At 39.2% G+C, this 24865-nt stretch overlaps 1 protein-coding gene across 3 annotated transcripts in view; it reads right to left on the minus strand.

Moving 5' to 3' along the window:
* KLHL2 (kelch like family member 2) overlaps nucleotides 1–24865 on the minus strand; it is a 129966-nt gene that overhangs the window by 70812 nt on the left and 34289 nt on the right. For all 3 annotated transcript variants that reach the window (XM_082606025.1, XM_082606024.1, XM_082606026.1), the window contains exon 4: nucleotides 14935–15056. In XM_082606025.1, the coding sequence (XP_082462151.1) occupies nucleotides 14935–15056 (122 nt within the window). The remainder of the gene's footprint in view (nucleotides 1–14934; nucleotides 15057–24865) is intronic.

Raw genomic sequence — 24865 nt, forward strand, 5'->3', positions numbered from 1 at the left:
TCCTGCTAAGTGTTTCATCCTCTAAATACACCTACCTCACCTCCCCCTCCGAACACCCTCCCCCCCACCCAAGCTCCATTCCTTGGGATAGCTACTGCCAGCAGGGTCAAAAGGAAAGCCATCTTATTATTAATTCATACTAAGAGTTAATAACACATCACCTTCCAGAGGTATTTAAAGTTTTAAAAGAGGCTGACTCTTAAGCAGAACACGTCTGTAATTGATGTGATTTCCAATGATATAATAAATGAAGGAGAAAGGCAAAGGTAGCACTGAAAGAAGAAACATGGGGGCAATATGGCTTTCAGGCAGGATGAAAGCCCCCTCTCCTATACTACCCTCTTTACAGCTGCTTCTTCCATTATTTTTAACCCAAGTTTTCTCTAAAGTCTCCAACTTAGTCAACAGTGACTCAAATGTACAATGAAGACAGCACCTACCTTGCAGAGTTGTTGAAAAAATTTAAAAAGTTCGTCAACCATTCAACACAGTGCCTGGCACATGACCAGAGTAGCACATTAGCGCTAATTCAAGGCTTTTGTTCTTAGTTTGAACATTCAATCCCATTACAATGAAATGCCACGATTTCCTTTCTCCCTCACAAGATGACGTTCTATGCCAGATCAGTCACAATAAGCATAAGGTTGCTTTCTTTTTGCATCAAATATTCTAAAAGTAAAAGATATAATCAGGGACAATTTGGAAAAGAACAAACACAACATACAAAAATAGAAAATATATTTGATACCTCACTAATTATCAAATAAATATAAATTAAAATAAGAGCATTTTATGACTACTGATTAAAAAAATTAACATCAAACATTCAGGTCAAGGTATAGTAGACCTTGGCCCCTAGCACATTTTTGCTGTCGCTGTAAACTAGTCAGCTCTCTTAGAAAGGAAACAGGCAACATTCATAAAGAGCTACCAAAAAATATAAAAGTTTAAAGCCTTTAACCCTGAAAGTATGTTCTGGGAATGTACCTTGAGAAAATAGTTCAAAAAATGAAACAGGCTACATCCATGAATTCTACTTTAGCATTACTTATAAGAGTAGGGAAAAAAACAGAAACAACTAAAGATTGAACAGTACGACAATTAGCTAAATTATGTTACACTCACATAATGAAATATTATAATCAATGACAATGAAAACTAATAATGGTTGAAAAAACTAATATTTCTAAAATGTTTGCAATAAGATACAATCATATTATAAAATTAAGTGAATACACAGCTTTAACCTATAATCATTCTAGAAAAAGTTTAATGGACATCAATCATGTTCCTTTGATCTCAAGGAACTTGATTAGTAAGACAATGTTGAACAAACAGAACACCTGAACATTCCCACAGGATTCATTTTTCCTAACACATAGTGGACATAAGTAAAGAAAGTGGTCCATGGATCCTTCAATGACAGCTCGCCTCCCTGCCCTTGCATCCATCAGTTCCATAGCTGGAAGCTTTAGATCTGAATCTAATCTTATCTCTAAGCAGAGAGAACGTCGGGGCTCTAATTAAGCAGCTCAACCCAGTGGGCACTAATTTATCCCCACACTGATGTGGCCCTGGGCACTGTGATGCTCTGCTCCCCAGACCCAGTTCCAGCCCACATGCCCCCCTAACTAGGTCCCTTCTCCCAGTGGACCCTACTTTACTGTGTACTGACCACTTCTCCAAGAAACCAAAATCATGACCCTGAGTCCCTGCCCAGAAAGTACAAATGTCTGTTCCCAGGTCTCCTTCTTCCTGTCCTGCCAGGACCTCCTGCCTGGCTCAGCCTCGATTCATCAAACAGGGCCAACCTATCCTATGGGCATTCCCTCATTATTCATTTGAAAAACGTTTACTGAGCTTCTAATTAATACCAACCACTAGTCGAGTGCTCCTGCCCTTCACAGTGGTCTCTGGATCACAAAATCTAAAGTTCACAGGCATGAGAGTACTCAGGAGCTGTAGATATTAATCCCCAATCTGTCACTGAGTTCCTGTAAAGCCTCAGGGGCAGAATAGAGTTAGTGTGTAAAGAATGGAGAATGGAAACTCTACCACAAGCTCTAGAGTTAGAGAGCTCTGGCCTTGAAGGCTGGATAAGCTCCATACTCACCGTATCACCATAGTCACTTAGGCCTTCAGAGCTGGAATTCTCTGATTTGTAAAAAAAATAAAATAACCCTCTGTCCAGGATGTTACAAAGACTAAATGAGGTCAGCATTTAGCAAAGTAACTGAAACACAGAAGGCAGATAGTCCTTTCTTCCAAGAAGAATATTTTATTCTATTTCTCCTATCATTAATCAGAATTAATCCATTTTAATCTCCTCTCCATAATCACTACAAATCAAAAAACATGACTGCTGGTCTCTCAACAAACTGAACATATATTTTTACTTCTATACGTCAAAATTCCCTTCTGTATCTCCATCAGATCCTCTAAGATTCTTCCTTTTCACAACCTCAGAATTTCATAACCAGAATTTAAGCTGGTTAGATCAGAGTTGTGAGGTTAAGGCATCGACCCACTGTCTAAAGAAGAAAATAGAGACTGACAGGTGCCATCAGTGGGCCTCAGAAATATATATTTTTTAAATTAAAATAAAAACAGGCAAGTTTAAAGGGCCAAGATTATCAATTAACTCAAAGAACAGAAGTAAGATATATATCTCTTAATACAGGGGACTAAGGACACCTCTGACTTTTCAAAGGTGTTGCATGGATATATTTACAACTATGGATGATAATCACCAAATTAACTGCCAAATATAATTGTCAAAATAGTTCATATTCATTATTTCCCTTTTGTGTCAGTCATCTGGTCTAAGCACAAATAGGATTGGATTAAACTTTCATTCAAACATGTCTGAAAACCAGAAATTTTTTAAATGAAGGAAAAAAGAAAATTCCTAATATGATCAATTTGAGAGATCCTTTACCAAGGGTTCATTATTCTTCCACCAACAAATATTTCTTCCTTGTTCCAAAATCTGTAATGTTGATAAAAATGGGAGTCTTTATCCAGCCATCATTGTTCAGTAGGTATCATAGAATAGTTAATGGGGAACGACTTTACATGTATAATAAAATGAGTAAGGCCTTAGGCAAGATCTCTATTTTAAAGAAAAATATTGGGTCATGTGAGGGCACAGTATGACTCAGTTACATCCTACATCCTCCTCTTCCTCTCTTTCTCGTTCTGTCCTCTCCTTCCTCTCACCCTTTTTGTCCATGACTATTCCTTTTCCATCTTCTTTCTAAATTGCTTTACATTATTCAGAGGACCCCACAGATTACCAAATTTATTTCAATGGGATTTTTTCAAGGCTGAAAAGACTGTTAACAATTTTTAAAGACTTTTTTTTGTTTTTCTGTAAATATAATGCTAAATCAAAACAGACATACAGGGGCTTCTCTGGTGGCGCAGTGGTTGCGAGTCCGCCTGCCGATGCAGGGGACGCGGGTTCGTGCCCCGGTCTGGGAAGATCCCACATGCCGCGGAGCGGCTGGGCCCGTGAGCCATGGCCGCTGAGCCTGCGCATCCGGAGCCTGTGCTCCGCAACGGGAGAGGCCACAGCAGTGAGAAGCCCGTGTACCGCAAAAAAAAAAAAAAAAACAGACATACATGCATGTGCATATGTGCACACACACTCTCTCTCTCTCTCATACACACACACGTCATACACTCTTACTCCTTAGACAAATAGCTCTTTTCATGTACATGTTATTTTTCATCAGAAATTATTCTGTATTCTCTCCTCTCAATCTTGTCTGCAATCAATATTCATACATCATCTCTCAACTTTGTTTCTCAAAGCCCAGACTTAACATAAAAAAGAGATTGTAAGATAAAATCAAATTATTGCTGGAGAATGAAAAGTGAGAAAATACATGATAAGAAAACACATGTTAAGCAAAACAAAGAAAAAGAAAAAAAAATCATATTTAATAGGCAATTAAATAAGTTCATCCATCTTAATAACAGCCACTACCTGACCCCAACTAGAGCTTAATTATAGTGTGTTATTGTTAATGTCCCTTATCAAAGTGCTTTAAGTTTTCTTCATAACAGCCAAAAACTTTAAACACATGTTCCTCAACATGGTAAATTGCAGTAAATCCACACAAAGGAGTACTCAGCATATTTATAAAGGAGAACAAACTACTGGAACATGTGGTAACATACGTGAATCTCACAAATGTTATGTTGTGCCAAAAAAGTCAGCCTCAGAAGAATACATTCTGTGTGGTTCTATTTATATGAAGTTCAAGAGGCAAAACTAATATATTAAAATAGAGATCATGTCACCCTCGAGTTAGGGTGAGGGATTTACAGGGAAGGGGCTTGAAGTTATAAATGTTCAATATCTTGATTTGGGTGGGGTTAACAGGTGTATGCATTTGTTAACACTTAGCAAATTGAACAGCAAATTGAACAGTTAAAATCTATGGAATGTAAACTACAGCCCACCAGGTGGGGGGAAACGATTGTTTTAAGCCAACACTGAGATTAACCAGAGGTCAGTGGAAGGCCTTTATAAATTATGAAACAAAATTTTTAATGGAAAATAATAATCCTATCTGATAGAATCCTAAATAAGAAACTAACCCCCCCAAAAAAATCAAACATACTTACATGACCAAATTTCTACACTAGTCATCATAAGGCTTCTGAATACATGTTAGTGATACAGCTATGCTTTCACAAAGTAAAGTTATCATAAATTATATGTCCTCGGGAAAGGCACAAGTACACTTAAACCAGATGATCAGGGCTTCCCTGGTGGCTCAGTGGTTAAGAATCCGCCTGCATTGGCAGGGGAAACGGATTTGATCCCTGGTCCGGGAAGATCCCACATGCCACGGAGCAACTAAGCCCGTGCGCCACAACTACTGAGCCTGCGCTCTACAGCCCGCAAGCCACAACTACTGAGCCCGCGCACCTAGAGCCCGTGCTCTGCAACAAGAGAAGCCACTGCAATGAGAAGCCCGCTCACTGCAAGGAAGAGTAGCCCCCGCTCGCTGCAACTAGAGAAAGCCCTCGCGCAGCAACAAAGACCCAACGCAGCCAAAAATAAATAAATAATTTTAAAAAAAAAACAGATGATCAGAAGTGCATTAATTTTACTAACCTGACAATGGGATTAATACATCAAGGTTCAAAAGGTAATCATTTTTAAAAATTGTATGTCAATAATGCTAGGGCTTATAAAACCTTTGGCTTATCTCAAACCACATATGCCAGAATCACAGATAAATTAATAGCTCTAGACTCTAACCACCTAAACTGGTTTGGAGAGACAGACCCTTAACACTGGCCACAAGCCAGATGCAAACATGCTATCTCCCACACAGGCTCCATACCTAAACATGAGGCAAAGATCAAAGATCAAGAAAAAAAATCCACCTGATAAGGATTTATTTCGAATTTTTCTCATCCTTGCACAAATTATTCAATGTTGCTTATAAGATGCTAAGTCATAATCAGGATAGAGTCATTTTTTGTTCATCAAGATAAATACCTTTTATATACCACATGCAGCACCTTAAAACATGAACTCCAAAATGACTCAACCACCTGGACATCTTCAAAGATTATGTATTTTAATGATATGAGGTTACAGCAAATAACATGGCCTAATGCTTCTGGAGTAACTAGCTTTTCTCCAAACAAGAACTTAAAAAACCACTTCAAGTGTGATGTCCATCTAGTTCTATAGGATATTCTTATAATAAAGGTACTAGATTTTCTCAAACTAACTGACCTCAATGGCTTCTTCCATATTAAATTTTAAATAAGTTCTTCATCTGTTCTATACTCTTAACTTATATAGAATAAAACATAATTTAATTGGCATGATTAAAAATGGATGTTCTCATTGGTCAAATATTTTGATTAAAATTATGAGGCTTACCGCGTTCTAACTTAAAACAATAAAATACAATTAAGATCAAAACTCAGCTGTAAATAATTTAAAATTTTACAGTAATTATTAATATAAAAGAAAGTCATCATTTTTGCCTCTGGATAATAACAATAAACTAAAATTATCACTATTCTGGTAAAGTGATAAAATACTAAGTTAACAGATCTCTAGGTATTAGAATGTCAGATAAATTCACTCCCATAATAGGATTTTCATTGCAATACCATAAACAACCACTAATCCTAAAGGTTTGATTCAAGGCATTTTAATTTTTTTTTAAGTTTTAACAAGTGTTTTCCAAGCACATCCTCTGCCAAAACCCTTTTAGACACAAAGGACTTAATGCTCTACCTCATAAGAGAAACAAAACTCAAATGGAAAAACAGTAAGCTTTCTGTAGACTCTGCTACGAGAAATATCTGCAGCCACCACATTCAAACCAATGGAAAAGACTGTTATAAATCGAAGATATAAAACAGTACTGCCATCACTCCAGAGTGCTGTCTCCACACTAATCCAAATACACAAGACTTGTTGGGTGGAGAGAAATCAATAGCAAATTAAGAATCTTTGATTTTTTTTTTGGTCACAAATAATACATCCTGGTTATAAAGACTGAGAATATAGAGTAAGGGAAAGATTACATGAGCACTTTTTTTTTTTTTTTTGCGGTACGCGGAGCCCTCACTGTTGTGGCCTCTCCCGTTGCGGAGCACAGGCTCCGTACGCACAGGCTCAGCGGCCATGGCTCACGGGCCCAGCCGCTCCGCGGCATGTGGGATCTTCCCAGACCGAGGCACAAACCCGTGTCCCCTGCATCGGCAGGCGGACTCTCAACCACTGCGCCACCAGGGAAGCCCACATGAGCACTTTTTATCCAGCGATCCCAAACAATCTCAAATGAGTTCTTCTTCCTCACGGCCTCAAGTCTTTTTATTGCTGTTCCATTTTCTGGCTAACATTCATAGAGCACTTTAATATTTTTAGAAGCTTTAACTAGTATATTTTACAACATTTCTACGAGGTGTCAAAGCATCATTAGCCTCATTTAATAGCTGTAAAAGAGACAGAAAGGTTAATGTCTTACTCAAGGCCATTAGTGAAGTCAATAGTAAGTTCAAGATTTGAGCTTTGAATTCTAATAGGACAACTAGCCAGAGTCCACTGGCCCATGAAGTTTCTAGCAGACAGCCAATCTAAGGGCTCCTTATTATGTTCTGAGTTGTTCAACAATAATTAAATATGCAGTATTATATACTCACTTAAGTAATTTTATGCTAAGATGCCACTGTAAAAATTTGTAAAACTGTTCAGTAGATGTTTTGTTCACCTTGAAGATGAGCCTTCCTTCTACTGAACTCCTTTGGTACTTGGACAACTTCTAAATGTGTGGCTCAGAATGGAGAATGGTCATTCATTCAGGGTAACTAAAGGGCAGATCTAGAACATGACTGTAACCAAGTTTAAACCATAATCAAGTGTACAGTTATAGTCTCTGTCAGAAAAAATTATTTTTAACATAAGGTGCAAAATGGTCTATGTTATTCAATTTCCATATGGAGACAGATGGAGAGTTCAAAAATACTACAGCCCTCTACCCTCTGGTTGGAATTCTAGCCTCAACAAGCACTGTGGCTGGTACAGTTTGTCACATGCTCAAGTGATTGAGTAGAAAAGACAACTACTGAATATCAAATGTTCAGAAATGGGTTATCTGAAGAGCAGTTATTTGTCAGAGTTTTTCTGGATACCACACAGCGTGGAGAGACACTGGATTTGATGGCACTCAATCAATATTCTAGTCACTAGAAATGTGTGTTTGATAGTTCATTAGAGCCCTCTCTTATCCATTTGAAGCAAACCCCCTTCTCTGTGACTCCACACTAACCACACAATCCTCTGATTACTAATTATATCACTTAGATACCTAGATCCTAAGAATGATGCACACTGGCTAATGTACACATATATACAGTCACTAGAAACACCCAATTACATGAAAATACGCTGTAAAGGTTCTCAGGACAGAGGCCTTGTCTGTCTTGCTTGATATTGCATTGCCAACAGCTGGAACATTGTCTGGCACAAAATGGATGCTCCATAAATTTTTAATGAACTATTACTGAAAACTGGAATTTATCAGGATCAATACTGGCAGTGGAAAAACAGGCAAGCTCAATAGCTTAGAAGTATGAAAGAGAAAGAGCAAGCCATGTATAAAAAGCAGTAAAATCGTTATTAATCCTTATGTGAACTAGCCTGGTCTAGCTGCAGACCTTAACAGCCTTAAATCTTCAAGTTCAGTCCAATTCAGTCCTAAACTAATCCTGACCAAGACTGCAAAGTTGATTAGGAGCCTAATCAATGATTATGGTCTGTCATTAAGCCTGCTGCGCTAAATGTGGTGTGCTCCCCCAAAGCACCCCCATGCTTACCAAGCCACAATGTGAACCCTAAAGCCCCACAGAACTGAGCATGACCCCAGATTCTGGGTTTGCTGTCCATTCCCTAACAGACACCACAATCCCAAACTTACTTAGCTCTGGTCATTACAACTGCCTAGCCCTTACCAAGTCTCTTTCCAGACAAGCCAGGAGCTGTACGCTCGGATCACTGTTCACTCAGGGGAGCTCTTCCTGAATCAAAGACATTGTCATCAGCCTAACAGTAGGCACCAGCACAAGACCCTGCTGCCATGCATCCTGAAGCACCTCATTCATACCTGAATTTGTCACTCATCCTTGAACATTTTAATTTGGAATTCATGCCACCCTCAATTTAAAAAATATTCATTGAGTGCTTGCCACCTGCCCTGCCCCAAATTACACCCTTATTCCTAGCCCCATTTATTTCTGGCTCAAGCCTCAATCCCAACCGGGCTCTTAATGAAGTCCCAGCATGTCTCACCTCTATATAAACTAGTTATCTAATCACAGTGTTCCACAAGGTCTTATATAAGAAAGAACAGAATCATCCCCCTTTTTCAGACAAGAAAATCAGGCTCAGAGAGGTTAAGGGATATGGACAAGGTCACAGGGCATTTAAATAGCAAAGCCAAGATTCAAATTCAGTTTAAGTCTATACTCTCTCCATTACGTTTTGTTCCTTGTTCATTTTTTGTAGCATCAGGACCATCATCAGCATAGGCCTGACTACTCAGCAAATATTCCGTCAATGTCTGTTTAACTCATAGGGTGTCTTCAATGTCCATTTTTAAAATAAATATCCATCAACAGGAATCTCATTTCAATGTTTATTTATACAATGCAGAAATACAGCAAAAGCACCCTTTACCAACCTCCCCGTTCAACCTACTGGCCTGACTAACCAACTCTCCCACACCCTCTGTACACTCTAACAGGCTTACACACTTCTACCGCTCCTCTCCAGCTGAGATGCAATTCATCAACTCATGCATGTTAGATTTGCTCCCAATTTGTTTGGAACACTTGCACTTGTTACTGAAATTATATAACTTGAATAAATACATGTAATCCAATGACATGTGCATGTAAAAAGAGAGCTTTTCTAAGAAAACTAACTTGATTGCTTTAGAATGATTTGATCAATGTGTTACCACAAAAAAATTTCTCAATCAAATTAGACATGTGAGGAATGTCAGAGAAAGTGTATAGTCCGAAGATGACTTTGCATTGAGATTTCTTTTCAAGTGTCTGAGCTCTCGCCACACTTTAAAAGCCCTGGGTAGTTAGAGCTGATGTACCAGTGTGGTGTGGTTATGTGCAAGAACAAGCGTGTGGCTCTCCAAGCAGCGGGCCATACTTAGTTTTACAACGAAAGACTAGCATACAATTGTACAGTTACATGTTTGGGGTTAAAATAAAATATTTAGGGTATACAAGTACTCTTTTTTAACCGTTTCTCCCCTTCAGCCTTTTTTTGATCAAGTGGTCAACCATATCAACAGGACTCCTACCATGGAAGCCCCTCCTACGATGCCCTCCTTTCAGGAGCCCTCAGGGGTAGAAGGCTCCACAATGACACACTGCTGTCACTTCTGGTCCCATCTCAAACAACAAACACCCTGCCCTACACCACCAAGGAAATGGACACACGAGCTTCGATTTTCTACTGTACTGAGGTTGTGTTAAACACTCTAGTGTGTTTATTACCAATAATTAATTGTAACTATCTCTTGAAAAACTCTTGTTTAAATTCTGTTCCTTTATTGAACGAAAGTGAGTTATCTGTAATGAGGTGGATGGAGCCACAGTCTGTCATACAGAGTGAAGTAAGTCAGAAAGAGAAAAACAAATGCCATATGCTAATGCACATATATGGAATCTAAAAAACGGTACTGATGAACCTAGCAGCAGGGTAGGAATAAAGAGGCAGATGTAGAGAACGGACTTGAGGACACAGGTGGGGTAGGGGAAGCTGGGACGAAGTGAGAGAGTAGCACTGACATATATACACGACCAAATGTAACACAGATAGCTAGTGGGAAGCTGCTGCATAGCACAGGGAGATCAGCGCGGTGCTTTGTGATGACCTAGAGGGGTGGGACAGGGAAGATGGGAGGGAGGCTCAAGAGGGAGGGGATATGGGGATATATGTATACATACAGCTGATTCACTTTGTTGTACAGCAGAAACTAACTCTACATTGTAAAGCAATTATACTCCAACGAAAATATTAAAAAATAAATAAATAAATAAATTCTGCTCTTTTTTTAAAGAGATGAGATTTTCTATCTCAAATAATTCCAGTTTATGCAACATAAAGTTTAAACAGTTCATGAACTGTTTAAAACCCATCCATTCAAAATTATCAGATGCTTCTTCAATTCTGAGATGATAAAAGTTCTAATGTAGACAGAACCTATAGATGAACACTTATAATATTAATTTGGGAATAAGATCATTTACTTACATTGGCACTGTCTATTAATAGCCTTACCTTAGTTTTTCACACTTACATCAGGTGAAAAACTCTTATCTACTTTTAGCAAGCCAAAACAAATGCCCAAAAGCTGAGAAGTAAAAACATATGTAACAAAACCACAAATTTAGCAATAAAGTAAATGTTTAAAAAAATTCAAGATCCTTTAGGATTCTCCAAAATGTTCATCAACACATCAAATGAAGAATAATAAACCTTCAATAATTTTGGGGATACTGAAAAAATTTTTTTCAGTTATAAATGTACTTTTATTTTTGAATATACAAATTCTCTTTTTCAATAACACTAGTAGTTAATGACAACTTAATAGTTGCTGTGTGATGCTGAACTAATTACTTAACCTTCCTGAGTTTCCTCATTTGCAAAATAGAGTAATACCTATCTAATATGCTGGTGAATATCAACTAAGACATACGTAAAATGCCTAGCACACAGGTGAAGATAAACCCATGTGAAAACCCTTCAAATACACACACACAAACACACACACAAAGTCAAGTATTCTTAATGGGGAAGGTGGGAGGAGACAAAGTACATGCATTCTCTGAACATGTATGTGAAACTTCATGCATATATACTTTAGTGCCCTTTACTTGGGAAAGAGTTCAGTTTTTCATTAGCTTCTCAAAGGAGTCCATGACCCCAAAAAAGTTTACCTCCTTTTATAGTAGGCTTTGGCTTTATTTTCTTTGGTCCCATATATATAAAGTTTATAATATTTGATTGGATACTTTAAACACAAGTAATTTAAATTATTCAACAGCAACAACAGCAAAAAAATTCAATTAAAGTGTGGTCATGGTAAAATATGTATTCTCCTTTTATTTCTCTTTTTTAAAAAAATTCATTTGGCTCAAAATATTCCCCAACGTTACCATAATTAAAAGCAACCATCCAAACTCAAAGTTTGAAAACCTAAACAAAAGAACAGCAATAACAAAAGAAAAAAATAATCAGGAAACCCTAAACAACCAGAATTAAAACCCTATTACTTATATAATAAAATGACAATTGTCCCTTCTTTAGAGTTAATCTTTCAAACTACTTCATTCCTTCATTTTGACTCAAAGTTAACAATATTCACTTCAAACAGTTATTATATATATTTTAAATCTATGTAATAAGGAGACTGTGTAGTATCACAGAAGGATAACTAGGTATCAGGGAAACCAGGGTTATGGTCCTGTTCTGTCACCAACTGACTCTAAGACAGCTGGACCTCAGCATTCTATGGCACTATGCTTCTACATAAAAACATGCAGTCCCAAAGTAGAAGACTAAGATACCTGCTATCCTAAGACTATACTTTATTACTAAAACAGAAATGTACAAAAGGGAGGTTACCTGACAAGAGATTTGATTCTAGGTCTAATGAGAAAATATACCGACAACAATAAACCTTTGAATTACAGAAAGTTCCGTCCCCACTGTCAACACTCTCAGAGTAGATATACTCAGAGCAGAGCTTCTAGTTGGGGCCATTTAAAACTTTAGCTTCACATTAATAAGAATAACAGATACCTCCCCAGAACTGCTCCTTTCCTTAAGGTGAACAGCACTTAGAAGAAAGATTTAACAAAGTACAGACAGACAAAAATACACAAAATAGAGGAAAGAGCAGCTTAGTGTGTCTTGATAGGTAAGCCCTTACTCTGTATTTCAATAAACAATACTTGTTATGGGGCTTCCCTGGTTGCACAGTGGTTAAGAATCCACCTACCAATGCAGAGGACACGGGTTCAAGCCCTGGTCTGGGAAGATCCCCCATGCCACGAAGCAACTAAGCCCATGCGCCACAACTACTGAGCCTGTGCTCTAGAACCCACTAGCCACAACTACTGAGCCCACATGCCACAACTACTGAAGCTCGTGTGCCTAAAAGCCCATGCTCCACAACAAGACAAGCCACCGCAATAAGAAGCCCGCACACCACAATGAAGAGTAGCCCCCACTTGTCGCAACTAGAGAAAGCCCCCGTGCAGCAATGAAGACCCAATGCAGCCAAAAATAAATTAATAAAATAAATAAATTTAAAAAATAATAATAGAAAGAATTTTTAAAAATACTTGTTATGGAAAAGGTAGCTTATTTTAATCAATTTTATTTCCAAACTGACTTTTGCAAAACAAGTATTTTTCAATGGAGTATAAAATAAGGCTTTATATACCAAGATACCCCTACAGTGAAGAAACATCCCTCTTCCAAAAAACAACAAAAACAATGTGAATGTTAAGCATTTAATGAGTCTGCCAAATACCACTCTTTCAATGTATTCCTGTAAGAGCTAGCAATATACACAAGGGCAAATTAGCAGGGCAAGAGGTTTTCTGAAAGGTGTGATGACAGGACTGGAACATGACAGTTATTAAAAGAAACATGAGAAGCGTTCTCCCAGTTCCTCACAGGCCAATGTCTCTACTGCAAGAGCTACTACAAACAGCATTCAGAGCTGAATTCACACACTCCAGTCTTGTAGGCCTAAACCACCTTTTGCAATTTTCCCCCATGTGACACATTATGTGAATCAAAGAAACCAATCAGTAATTCATTTACTGAAGGTCAGATATAGGGTACAGTGAGACTCAGGCACTCAAATGAGTAAAAAGAAGGAGCAAAAGAAACCCAAGATAAGGGTCTTGTTGAAACCAATGTCCCAGAATCCAGCAAATAGCACACCTGTACAGAAAAGACCAGAATGAGATGACACATACTAAACATTTTCCTCCATGTTAAAAAAAGGTTCACATAGCATCTGATTCACACCTTTGTACATGACTTCAGGATCAACCAAGGCTTTTCAAATGCTTTACCTCATGAATGGGACTTCTAAGCAGAGGTTAACTGAGGCCATCTAAGGATCACCAGGAGGCCTTACCACTGCCAGTATTTAAGATTTAATAACAGCATGCTCTAACAGTTAAAGTGAAAAGATCTGTCTCCAAATTCAAATATTTTGCAGCATATTTCAACTAATTACAAGGGACAAAAGATTTCCTATTTGCACAAGTAGAATTTAGAGATTATTTCTTAAGAAGTTAGTCCTAGTTCTTTTTGCTGTCCTCAAAATACAGTCTACCTATTGGAAGGAGTATAAATAAATACAAACTTTTAGATGGCAATTTGGCATATCTATCAAATTAAAACATGAATGTACCTTTTGATCCAGCTATTATACATTGAGGAATCTATCCCATGAAATTTTTGGATGGAAATATAAAAATGTTCATTCACTGCAACATTTTTGGAAAGGTGAAAAATCATATATGCTGATTAACATACAGGACACCACACAGAAGAATGAGCTGGACTCATATGTATTGACATGTAAAGAACTCCAAGACACTTTGTTCAGGGAAAAAAGCAAAGTTACAAAACAACAGGTATAGTAAAAGTATACTTATGTCAAGAAAATTGTGTGTGTGTGTGTGTGTGTGTGTGTGTGTGTGTGTGTGTGTGTGTGTAACTACATAGAAAATATTCTTAAAGATTAACACCAAACAGATAACAGAGGCTACCCTCTGGGGAAAGAGAGTAAATCACAGAGTGTGGGACTGGTGAGTGCAAAGAGAAGTACAGTTTTAGAGGGACTTTCACTTTCTACTCCACATCCACCTGTATTAGTTAAACATTTACATCATATATATAAAACATTTGTTCTTTATAGAAAGTAAGAGAGGTGTGATGCCAAATTTTAGCTAAAATCTAGAATCACTAATAGAGGATGCTGAAATAGTCAAAGAAGTAAAGGCTGTTGGCCGCCAAAAACACCTTTTACAGACTTAACCTTCTAGGGAATAAAGGAAAATATGGGTAGCACTGTAGTTATAAATGAACATGACCATGTCTTCATAAAAGAACAAGCATCATTCAGAGAACTAAAGGATTTGTATCTTAGAACTTTGAGAATATAAAAGATACTGAAGTCAGTATCTAAAAAGCTATAATCATTATAATGTCTCTTAAAAATACAGTTTTAACAACAAATTCTATTACTTTTGTACAAAGTGTCTATGTATAGGTATGCCCTTTTGCATTAGAACACTGACATGTGTAAAGGATTAAGTGATATGGGGCGTCACCCTTACCTGTACATTCTCTTCTGTCACCTGAATCTCCGCCGTGTAAACATAGTCAATCAGCATCCTCAGGGTCCAGCCGTCCACCTCCTTGATTCGAACTCTCTTTGCTCGGCTCTCACTCATCTCACCTGAAACACAAGGAGCAAGGCTGATGCTGCAGCAGACACCCAGCAGGAAGACCAACACCCAGTCAGACAGCCACTCACTGTATTCAGGAGGCAACATGGTCAGCCACTTCAGCAGGCCCACAACATTCCCCTACCTCCCCTAAAAGCTTACCTGAGGAAACCATACAAGGTACTTCTGTTACCCACTTGTACCTAGAAATCACATCATGGTGATGAATATGCCACGTGTCCAACTGCATGAACTCTTAATACCTGTAGAATTATAGGTTCAGGACCCAATGCCGTCCATGCCTTTTTTTGGTCCAATGTGTGGACAAAGAATGTCGCCTGCCATAGCAGTAAACAAAGGATGTTGCAGCCATCAGCCATTGCAGGCCACCCCAGACTGTGCACCATGAGGGGATTCAGAATGGGAAAAAAAAAAATAGGATACTGGCCCTAGATAGTTACGGTGTGTATCAAAGGAATGATTTCAATGAGCCTAGAAGCTTGTTATCTTCCCATACACAGAAAAGTGCTAAATTTATTAACTTGTCTGGTTTTCTTTAATTAACAATAATCTTTTGATGTTCCGACTACCTGGTTCTTTTGCAAAAGCTCCTACATATTCTGGCTCCTCCCTGACCTCTTTGGAGCAGTCCCTCAGAGAGATCTGAGAGGCTGCCTCCTGGGCTGAAGTCCTCCGAAAGTCCACTGAATAAAACAATTCGCAGCTTCTAGGGTGTGCATTTTTTTAGTTGACAATGCTTTAGAGCAGTTTCTTTTCCTTTTGAATTTCTATTCAAGACTAGAACACAGCGTTACCCCGTGAGGCTAACTTCCAAGTTCCCGGTACTCACTCACAAGCACGCCAGTGCCTGCCCCTGCCCTCTGGGAAGACACACCTCTCAGATAGGAAACAACCAGAACACAAATTACAGAAGATGCCCAGGAAATGCAAGACAAAAGAGGGGTCTTAAAGAGGTGAGTCAATGGCCAAGGCAAATGGTAATGGGCCTTCTAGCCCAAGTTCCGTTCCTATTTGTCATCTGCAGCAACTTCATCCTGAAGTCATTTCCACACCAGCATTTATTACTAAAGCCAGATGCCCTTCTACATCACTGCCTGCTAAATAAGTGGTACAAGACCTCCCTCTTACTATCCACTGAACTAGTTAAGCATTCAGGGATCATAAATAAGATCCTCTCTTGTATAAAGAAATGGGGAAGCAGAAAAAAGAAGGGATGGCCCCTAAACCCAGGGGACTCATGGAAAGTTACTTGGGCACATATGTGCGGACATAAAATGGCCCAAGAATAGGGAAACATAAGCAATTGAATGCGGAAAGAAAACTCAATTAAAAACAAGACAGTCTAAAAATAATCTTGAGTGTTAGAGGACACCTTAGCAAAAAGGTTTAGTTCTACATTCATCAGGTTTCAAAGATAAAGGAAGTATGAAAAACAATGCCACCATCCCTCACCTGTTAGAAAAACAAGACAATGGCCTCAAGATTTCTTGAAAGTTCATTTCTTTTTCAGGTACGGTATACTGTCAGTAACCATAAATTATCAGAAAAGGCTATAGGAACCCATAATTATACAAAATTCCTTTGCAAACATAAACACTGGGAAGAGAGAAATAATAATAGTGATGTATATTTAACTACCTGCTTCCCTGGAGATTCTCTCTGAAAAAAGCTCAAAAAAAGCTGTTCTCCTAAGAGCTAAAATATCTGAAAAACTATTATGCTACTTCCCAGGGGGGAAAACACCCACTGGTATTACAAGGGAAGAGAGAAAGGTGATGATATGCTCCTGTTATGTGCCTATATGGCAGGAGGACAAGGGATTGGGCTATGTATCTGCTGCCTCAGCACGTTTTTTTGCTTTTTGGGTTTTTTTTTCCTTTCATGAAAAAGGGGAAAGCATGTTTTTTTCCCCCTTAAAGAAAAGGGTAAAAAAAGTAGGGGCAAGGAATATGGAAACATAATTCTTCATCTACATATAAGGCACCTTCCTCTGTCCTAGTCTCTCTGGATCTTGTAGCTAGATGGGATTTGTGTCATCTGAAAGCTCTTTTGTGGTGAAGTGAGGACACTTTGGTAATTCCCACTTGGATTTTAGTGAAAGGCCACTCTAATTCATCTCTAGGGCCCCTGCGATGTGCAAAGCCCCACAGGGCCCGGGGCCACACAAGCATAAAGCCATGTACTTAGTTCTCAAGGAATTCACTCCCCAGGACTTAGGTATGATTTAGACAAAAACAAGTTTGACTTTAATTTACATTTATGACTGAAAAATTATCAGTTCTCTGCCAAGCAGTTTTTAATATTATAGTTTTTAAGGTATTGTTATAAGATGCACTGTGCTGATTCATACATTCCTTAAGTGTCATTTTTAATATTAATTATTTCTCTCCCAAGAAAACTGTATCTACTTCCAACAAATTCTATCTCTATCACATACTGCTTTAGAAATGCTTTAAATAATTTACAAAACAAATAGCTTGCCGCAGACTGTGTTAATAGTTTAAAAATTCCAGTAACTACGAAGAACCAAAACACGTACCAAAGAGAGTTGTAAAAGCTACTTAGAGCTAATTCTAGTTGTTAAATATTATCTTACTTCTGTCCTTTGCTGTGTTTATAGAGGAGATTTATTTTTGATAATGTTTTGTTTTTCTTTCTTTCTTATTTTTTTTTTTTTTTTGGCCGTGCCATGTGGCTTGTGGGATCTTGGTTCTCTGACTAGGGATTGAACCCAGGCCCACAGCAGTGAAAACGCCAAGTCATAACCACTGGACCACCAAGGAATTCCTGATAATGAATTTTAAAAAGATACCCAATGGGGCTTCCCTGGTGGCGCAGTGGTTGAGAGTCCGCCTGCCGATGCAGGGAACACGGGTTTGTGCCCCGGTCCGGGAAGATCCCACATGTCGTGGAGCAGCTGGGCCCGTGAGCCATGGCCGCTGAGTCTGCGTGTCTGGAGCCTGTGCTCCTCAACGGGAGAGGCCACAATAGTGAGAGGCCCGCGTACCGCAAAAAAAAAACAAGAAAACACCATACCCAATGATACTGTAAAGAGTTTAATCTCGTAACATTTTTTTAACTTCCTGTCTTAGTGTTCTTCTCCTGTGTTTAATCATGTTTTATAGAACTGAAACTATACTATGATATCCACACAGATATCGCCACCCTCACCTCCTCTCCATCCCTCCTGCCGCTGTGCCACCTCTTCCTTCTTCCTCACCTCCAGGATGGACTCCATACATCTGACCATAGCACTCAAAAGCCTTCAGCTACTCCCAGTCCAGGCATGCAGGCCTGTCCATGTCCCACCCCTGCCTCGCTATCCAGCCTCCTCTCTCTCTCTCTCCCACTTCTAGCCTTAATTTATATAAGGAAGGAACTTTGTGTAGTTTCCCATACACACCCAGCAATTTCCTACCTCGATGCCTCTGTTGAGCTTCCTCATCTCTGTCTCCCCATGCCCTCATTCCCCAGGCTAACTGCCACATATTCTTAGAGATTCAGCTGGAACCTCTCCAAGCAGCCTTGCCTGCTGATGACCCAAGGCTGGGTTAGGTTCTCACCCTAGGTTACCTCCTGCAAATCCACTCTGTCATAATAATATCTGGTTCTCCCCACCTGGATTCTTGAGCTTCCTGAGAGCAGAGATGACAACTTTCTTACCTCTGTATCCCACAGTGCCTGACATATGGTAGATACCCAATAAATAATGGCTGTTTGAATGAATGACTAGAAAAGCGAAAAGTAAAACAAGTACCAATTTTTTTTTTTTTTTTTTTTTTTGCGGTACGCGGGCCTCTCACTGTTGTGGCCTCTCCCGTTGCGGAGCACAGGCTCTGGACGCGCAGGCTCAGTGGCCATGGCTCACAGGCCCAGCCGCTCCGTGGCATGTGGGATCCTCCCGGACCGGGGCACGATCCCGTGTCCCCTGCATCAGCAGGCGGACTCCCAACCACTGCGCCACCAAGGAAGCCCACAAGTACCAATTTTAAATGTAGCACCTTTACTTAACACAATTACTAACACTTAAGTTAGTCTTGAATATGGGTATTCTAGCTCTGAAGGATTTCAGTCAACAAACATTTATTGAACATCCACTATACAGGCCGAACTAAGCACTTTCACTAATGAACACTGCACCATCTCTACTGTTTTTGAGAAAAGAAATGAAGTCTTCCAAATCGTAAAAGCTTACGGACACGTGTATGGATAGAAACATTTCCATCTCAAGGACCTTAATCAGGACTCCTGAAGCCCAGAACAAACTAGTGACTGTATTTACCCATTCTGAAGTTCTAAATAGTGAACAGGTTTAAGAGGGAAAACCCTAGGATCAATTAAAAACTCATGTGACTCTAATTTCAGTTATTGCTCAGCACATAAATGGAAAAAATAATAAAAATATAATACAGTACACTTTATACTATGTTGAAACCCTAAGAATTGAATGACAAGTTTACAGCCACATTTAATAAATAAATTTTATTACATTACTCTTCAAGTTATACTTGTCACCTACTCCAATCATTGTTGCCCTTTTGCTCATTATTAGTTTCAGGTTACAAAGAAGCTACTGACACAATGGTATCTTCATTCTGGCAAGATGACCCGAATGCCCCTGCCAGGCACTGGCTATGGTGGCATGGTACATAATTCCCCAATTCTACAACTAATCTAAGGCAAACATGGTAACTACATTACCCCACCAGTTTGGCTCTAGTTTGAGTAACTTCTGGAACAGGTTTCCCAGTTCCTAAAAGAAAAATAGGAAAGAGACAACCCCTCTCCTTCCTTGAGATGTTGGGTCCACTCTCGTAGGCATCTTGCATTCATGGGGGAAGCAACCATAGGATAAAATTTTTAGTGAGGACAGCCGGGTGGCGAGACAGAAGGAAGAGGATCCCTGATGACCCGATCATAGCTGGTGCCCAGCCTATTTCCAGTTATGAGAGAATATATTCCCTTGCTACTTAAACCAGCTTAAGGGGAGTTTTCTGTTATATGCAGACTAAAGTTATATGCACTTTATGTGCAATGTCCTATTTAATGTTCTTCACAGCAGTCAGCGATATAAGACATTACCTTTTCTTTATGTTTCCTCTCTAACCATTCCTCCCCTCCCCAAAGCCTAGGATAACACCTAGCACACAGAAGATGCTCAATGAGTACTCCTTCATGAAGGAAAGCACAAATCTTAGACAAATAAAACATGCACACAACTTTTAAAATATCTCACATCTTACTCATTCAAATGACAATCTGTCGTTTCCTATTCTAATTTACCTTATTAAATCATGTTCAATGTGACAAAAGAAATTATCAAAAAGCACCCCCAAAAAAAGAAGAGTGAAAATAAAAATACAGTATTTCCCACTAGATTTCAGATATTTTAGCCTGTGGCACCACAGAAGCCTAAAATATATTTGTTAAGAAAAACGGCATTTTAAATGCCACATTTGTACACAAACAAGTAATTTAAAAACACAAGAACTCAGGACTTCCCTGAAGGTCCATGGTTAAGGGACCATGCTTCCTTTGCAGGGGACATAGGTTCAATCCCTGGTAGGGTAACTAAGATCCCGCATGCCACGTGGCATGGCCAAAAAAACCCAAACAAAACCAAAAAAGGATGATAAAATAAATAAATAAATAAAAACACAGGAACACAATTTGATCTATTCTTTCTCAAGTAACAGTTAAACAACCTGGCCTTGATCTAAATTGGCCCGTATTTCACAAAAGAAAAACCTGTGACTACATCACAGAATTACTTTTCACCTCCCTTCTTCTACCCAAATATTTGGAACTACAATGAGTAAGAGAATTCTTTTTTAGGTGATATAATCTGAATGAAACATTCACCTACAGTTTAGGGGAGATGAAAAACAAGGGCCAAAAAGAATATCTGTAGAGTCCCCATTTCCTAATAGGCGAGTCACAGGGAACAAGAGGAGTACAAGGCAGCCCTGTGCCACTGCAGACACTTCTGCTTACTGCTGATCACTGAGCCAGAGTACACAAACATCACAGTGTGTGATGGGATGGAAACACGCCAAGGTCTACTTGTGGGCCTCGCCATATTTTTTATGACAGATAATATAAATATAATAGGACTTCAGACCAGGAAAACAGATAAACAATGGGCTCACAGTCTAGCAAATCTTAAATGAATATATGTACACTAAACCACCTAGACCAGATTTTCATGTCTTCTTTGGGTAAAAAATCTAAGGTAATCTCTGCCAAACTGCTGAGTATTTAGTGGATTCAAAAGAAGAAAATGAACAAAGATTGCCAGAAAGGTAAATAGCATCCATTGCTGAAGAACCATAAAAGTCTAGCCTACTAAGCAAATGAAAAGATGCTCAACATCATTAGTCATTAGGGAAGTGCAAATTAAAACTATAAGAGATGCCATTTCACACCCATTAGAATGACCACAATTGAAAAAACAAAAAAGATAGCAACAAGTGTTGGCAAGGACGTAGAGAAAGGGGAACAGTCATACATAACATAGGAATATAAAATGATGCAGCCACTTGGGGAAATAGCACAGCAATTTTTTTAAAGTTAAATATAAATTTACCATATGACCCAGGAATTCCACACATAGGTATCTACCACCATGAGACATTTGTCCACACAAAGAACTGCACATGAATGTTCATAGCAGCATTATTCTTTATTTTAATTTTAATTTTATTTTTGGCTGCGTTGGGTCTTCATTGCTGCACGTGAGCTTTCTCTAGTTGTGGCAAGCAGGGGCTACTCTTCGTTGCAGTGCGCAGGCTTCTCACTACAGTGGCTTCTCTTGTTGCGGAGCATGGGCTCCAGGCACACAGGCTTCAGTAGCTGTGGGGCGCAGGCTCAGTAGTTGTGGCTTGCAGGCACTAGAGCACAGGCTCAGTAGTTGTGGCTCACAGGCTTAGCTGCTCCGCAGCATGTGGGATCTTCCCAGACCAGGGATCAAACACATGTCCCTTCATTGGCAGGTGGATTCTTAACCACCAAGGAAGTGCCACCAAGGAAGTCCCCAGCATTATTCTTAATAGCCAAAAATTGGAAACAATGTAAATGTCCATCAGCTGGTAAATGAATAGTCAAAATGTGCCATTTTCATACAATGGAATTTACTTAGCAATAAAAAGGAACAGACTGATGATACATACTATGACATGGATGAACCTCAAAATTATTATGTGGGAACAAAAATGTTCTAAAGTTGACTTATGGTGATGGAAGTACTACTCAGTAAATTTACTAAAAATCACTGACCACTACAATATAAAATATGCCTCAATAAAGTTGTAAAAAAGTCACAATTGAGGTACTCAATTCACATTTTATATGTGTCAGAAATTAACACAGAATCCCTATTTTGTATCTACTTTAGCACCTAGCAATCTAAGATTTGACCAAGTATTCTCAGGCAGAAACAGGTTGAACTGCAAGGACCCACCCACCAGTTAACTGAGATACATACTTAGGAATACTTATATAATCAAGACATCTTCAGGGCCTCATTCCCATCATTAAGCAAAACTCACTTATTCAGAAATTGCATGTTAGCTGAAACATGAAGAGGTGAGAACCATTAGGCAAAAAAAAAAAAAAAGAGAGAGAGAAAAGAAAAAAAGAAAAGAGGGAAGCTGAAATATAGTTCAGATTCTTAAGTAAACAGAGAAGAAAAATAGAGACATAATGAGATCTCCTATCTCCAGCATCCACGTCTCTGGATGTCAGAGGCTCAGGGAGTCTGCAGACTCTAAGTATCATCTTTTGAAGGGAAAGGAAACTAACCCTGATCTTGTAATTTTAAGTTAATCACTACATTTTGTAACTGGAAAATAAAACATTTATCAAAAAAAGTCTAGTGTAAGACATTTCCAATCTTATAGTCTTACAGTATAAAGGCATTTAGGAATTGAGGGTAAAAAATAATAATGATAATCATGATAATTACTGCCAACATTAATTGAACATTTCCTATGTGCCAAATAAAGGGCTAACATACATGATCTCACTTAATCTTTATAAGAATCCTAGGACGTAAATATTATCATCCCCATTTTCCAGAACAGGAAACTGAAGCCCAGACTGATGAAGTGATTAATGATCCCAAAGATCCAGTAACTCTGCCAAGGAAGTGGCAGTAACAGTGTCACCTGAAGGAAGGCCACTTACAGGGACAACACTTTACTAGTGAATTCCTAAATTAGGCCAATGCAGATCAAATACTCCTTTTGCAAACTAGAGATTCTGTTTAGAAAAGACTTCAGGAGTAATAAATAAGATGTAAACCAAAAGACTGAAGTGAATCCACAACATAAAAATTTGACTAACCCCATTTCAACTTTTCGAATCAGCCTCAGCTGAAGGCACCCTCCCCAAATCACTTGCCCAACTTGGCTCACAGCCCCTCTACTATCTTTCCTAAATTCTTGATTATTTAATTCAGTTCGGAACAGCCAGAACGTAATAGGCTGAAGAGTAAGGTGCCTCCAGGCTCCTCTCTAGTCCCAAAACACTAAGCCCATTCTCTCCACATTGCTTTCTGCACTTTTCTTCATCTGTATAAGCCTTTACGTTCATTATGTTTCAAGAAATGTCAGATTCCCTTCTCTCAATGCTGCCCATCACAGTCCTCACCATCTGCACACACAGATCTTCCATAAACTATTATGTATTTAAAGTGTGCACATCTCATTTCCCCAGTGATATAATAAACTACTGGGGCAGGAAGTATGCTAATATTGTTTTGTATTCCTTGAAGTATCTAGCAAAATGTTAGACCCAGGATATATTTAAGTTTCTAAAGTATGAATAGATTTGTATTTGTGCTTTTTTTCTATAACTGTATATGTATTTACAAGTATTTATTTGTCCTACCAATAATCTAAGATTATAAGCTCATTGTTGGAACAGATAACAACTTCATATCCTTGTACAGTACTGCATGTTTAAATTTTGTTTTTTTAAGAATGAGGTTGAGGGAGGGTGTGGCCAGGTGGCAGAGTAGGAAGACCTGGAGCTCACCAGCTCCTACAGGCACACCAAATTACAACTACTCACAGAGCAACTATAAATGAGAATGACCTGAAGACTAGCAGAGATTTCCCACAACTAAAGACATAGAAAAGGAACCACAATGAGAAGGATAGAAGGGGCAATGACATGACCTAGTCAAGACCCACTCACCCAGGTCAGCAACCCACAAACAAGATGATAATCACAATTACAGAGATTCTCCCCAAAGATCAAGGGTTCTGAGCCCCACATTGGACTCCCCAGTCCAGGCATCCTACACCGAGAAGACAAGCCCCCAGAACATCTGGCTTTGAAGGCCAGAAGGGCTTGGCTACATGAGAGCAAGAGGGCTGTAGGAGACAGAGACTCATCTGTTAAGGGTGTGTGCAAAATCTCATACACTCTGAGACCCAGGGCAGAGGCAGTAGTTTGAAAGGAGCCTGGGTCAGACCTATTTTCTGATCTCAGAGAGCCTCCCAGAGAGGCAAGAGCTCACCCTGGGGTCACTGATGCTGGTGGCAGCCATTTTGGGGAGCTCATTCTTCCACAAGGACACTGGTGCTAGCAAGTGCCATTTTGGGGTCCACCCTATAGACTATTAGTGCCAGGGGCTTACCTTCCCACCAGTGGGCTGGCGGCAGCTGTGTGCCCCAACCAGACCATGCAGACAGCCACGTGGGAAGCCTACCCCACCCTCCAGCCTGACCACAGCCACTGTGCAAGGCACAGCCTTGAAGCCAACCAGGCCAGGGGCCAGCCTGCCTACCAGACC

This window comes from Mesoplodon mirus (assembly GCF_964341445.2).
Source record: "Mesoplodon mirus genome assembly, chromosome: 2".
Lineage (NCBI taxonomy): Eukaryota > Metazoa > Chordata > Mammalia > Artiodactyla > Ziphiidae > Mesoplodon > Mesoplodon mirus.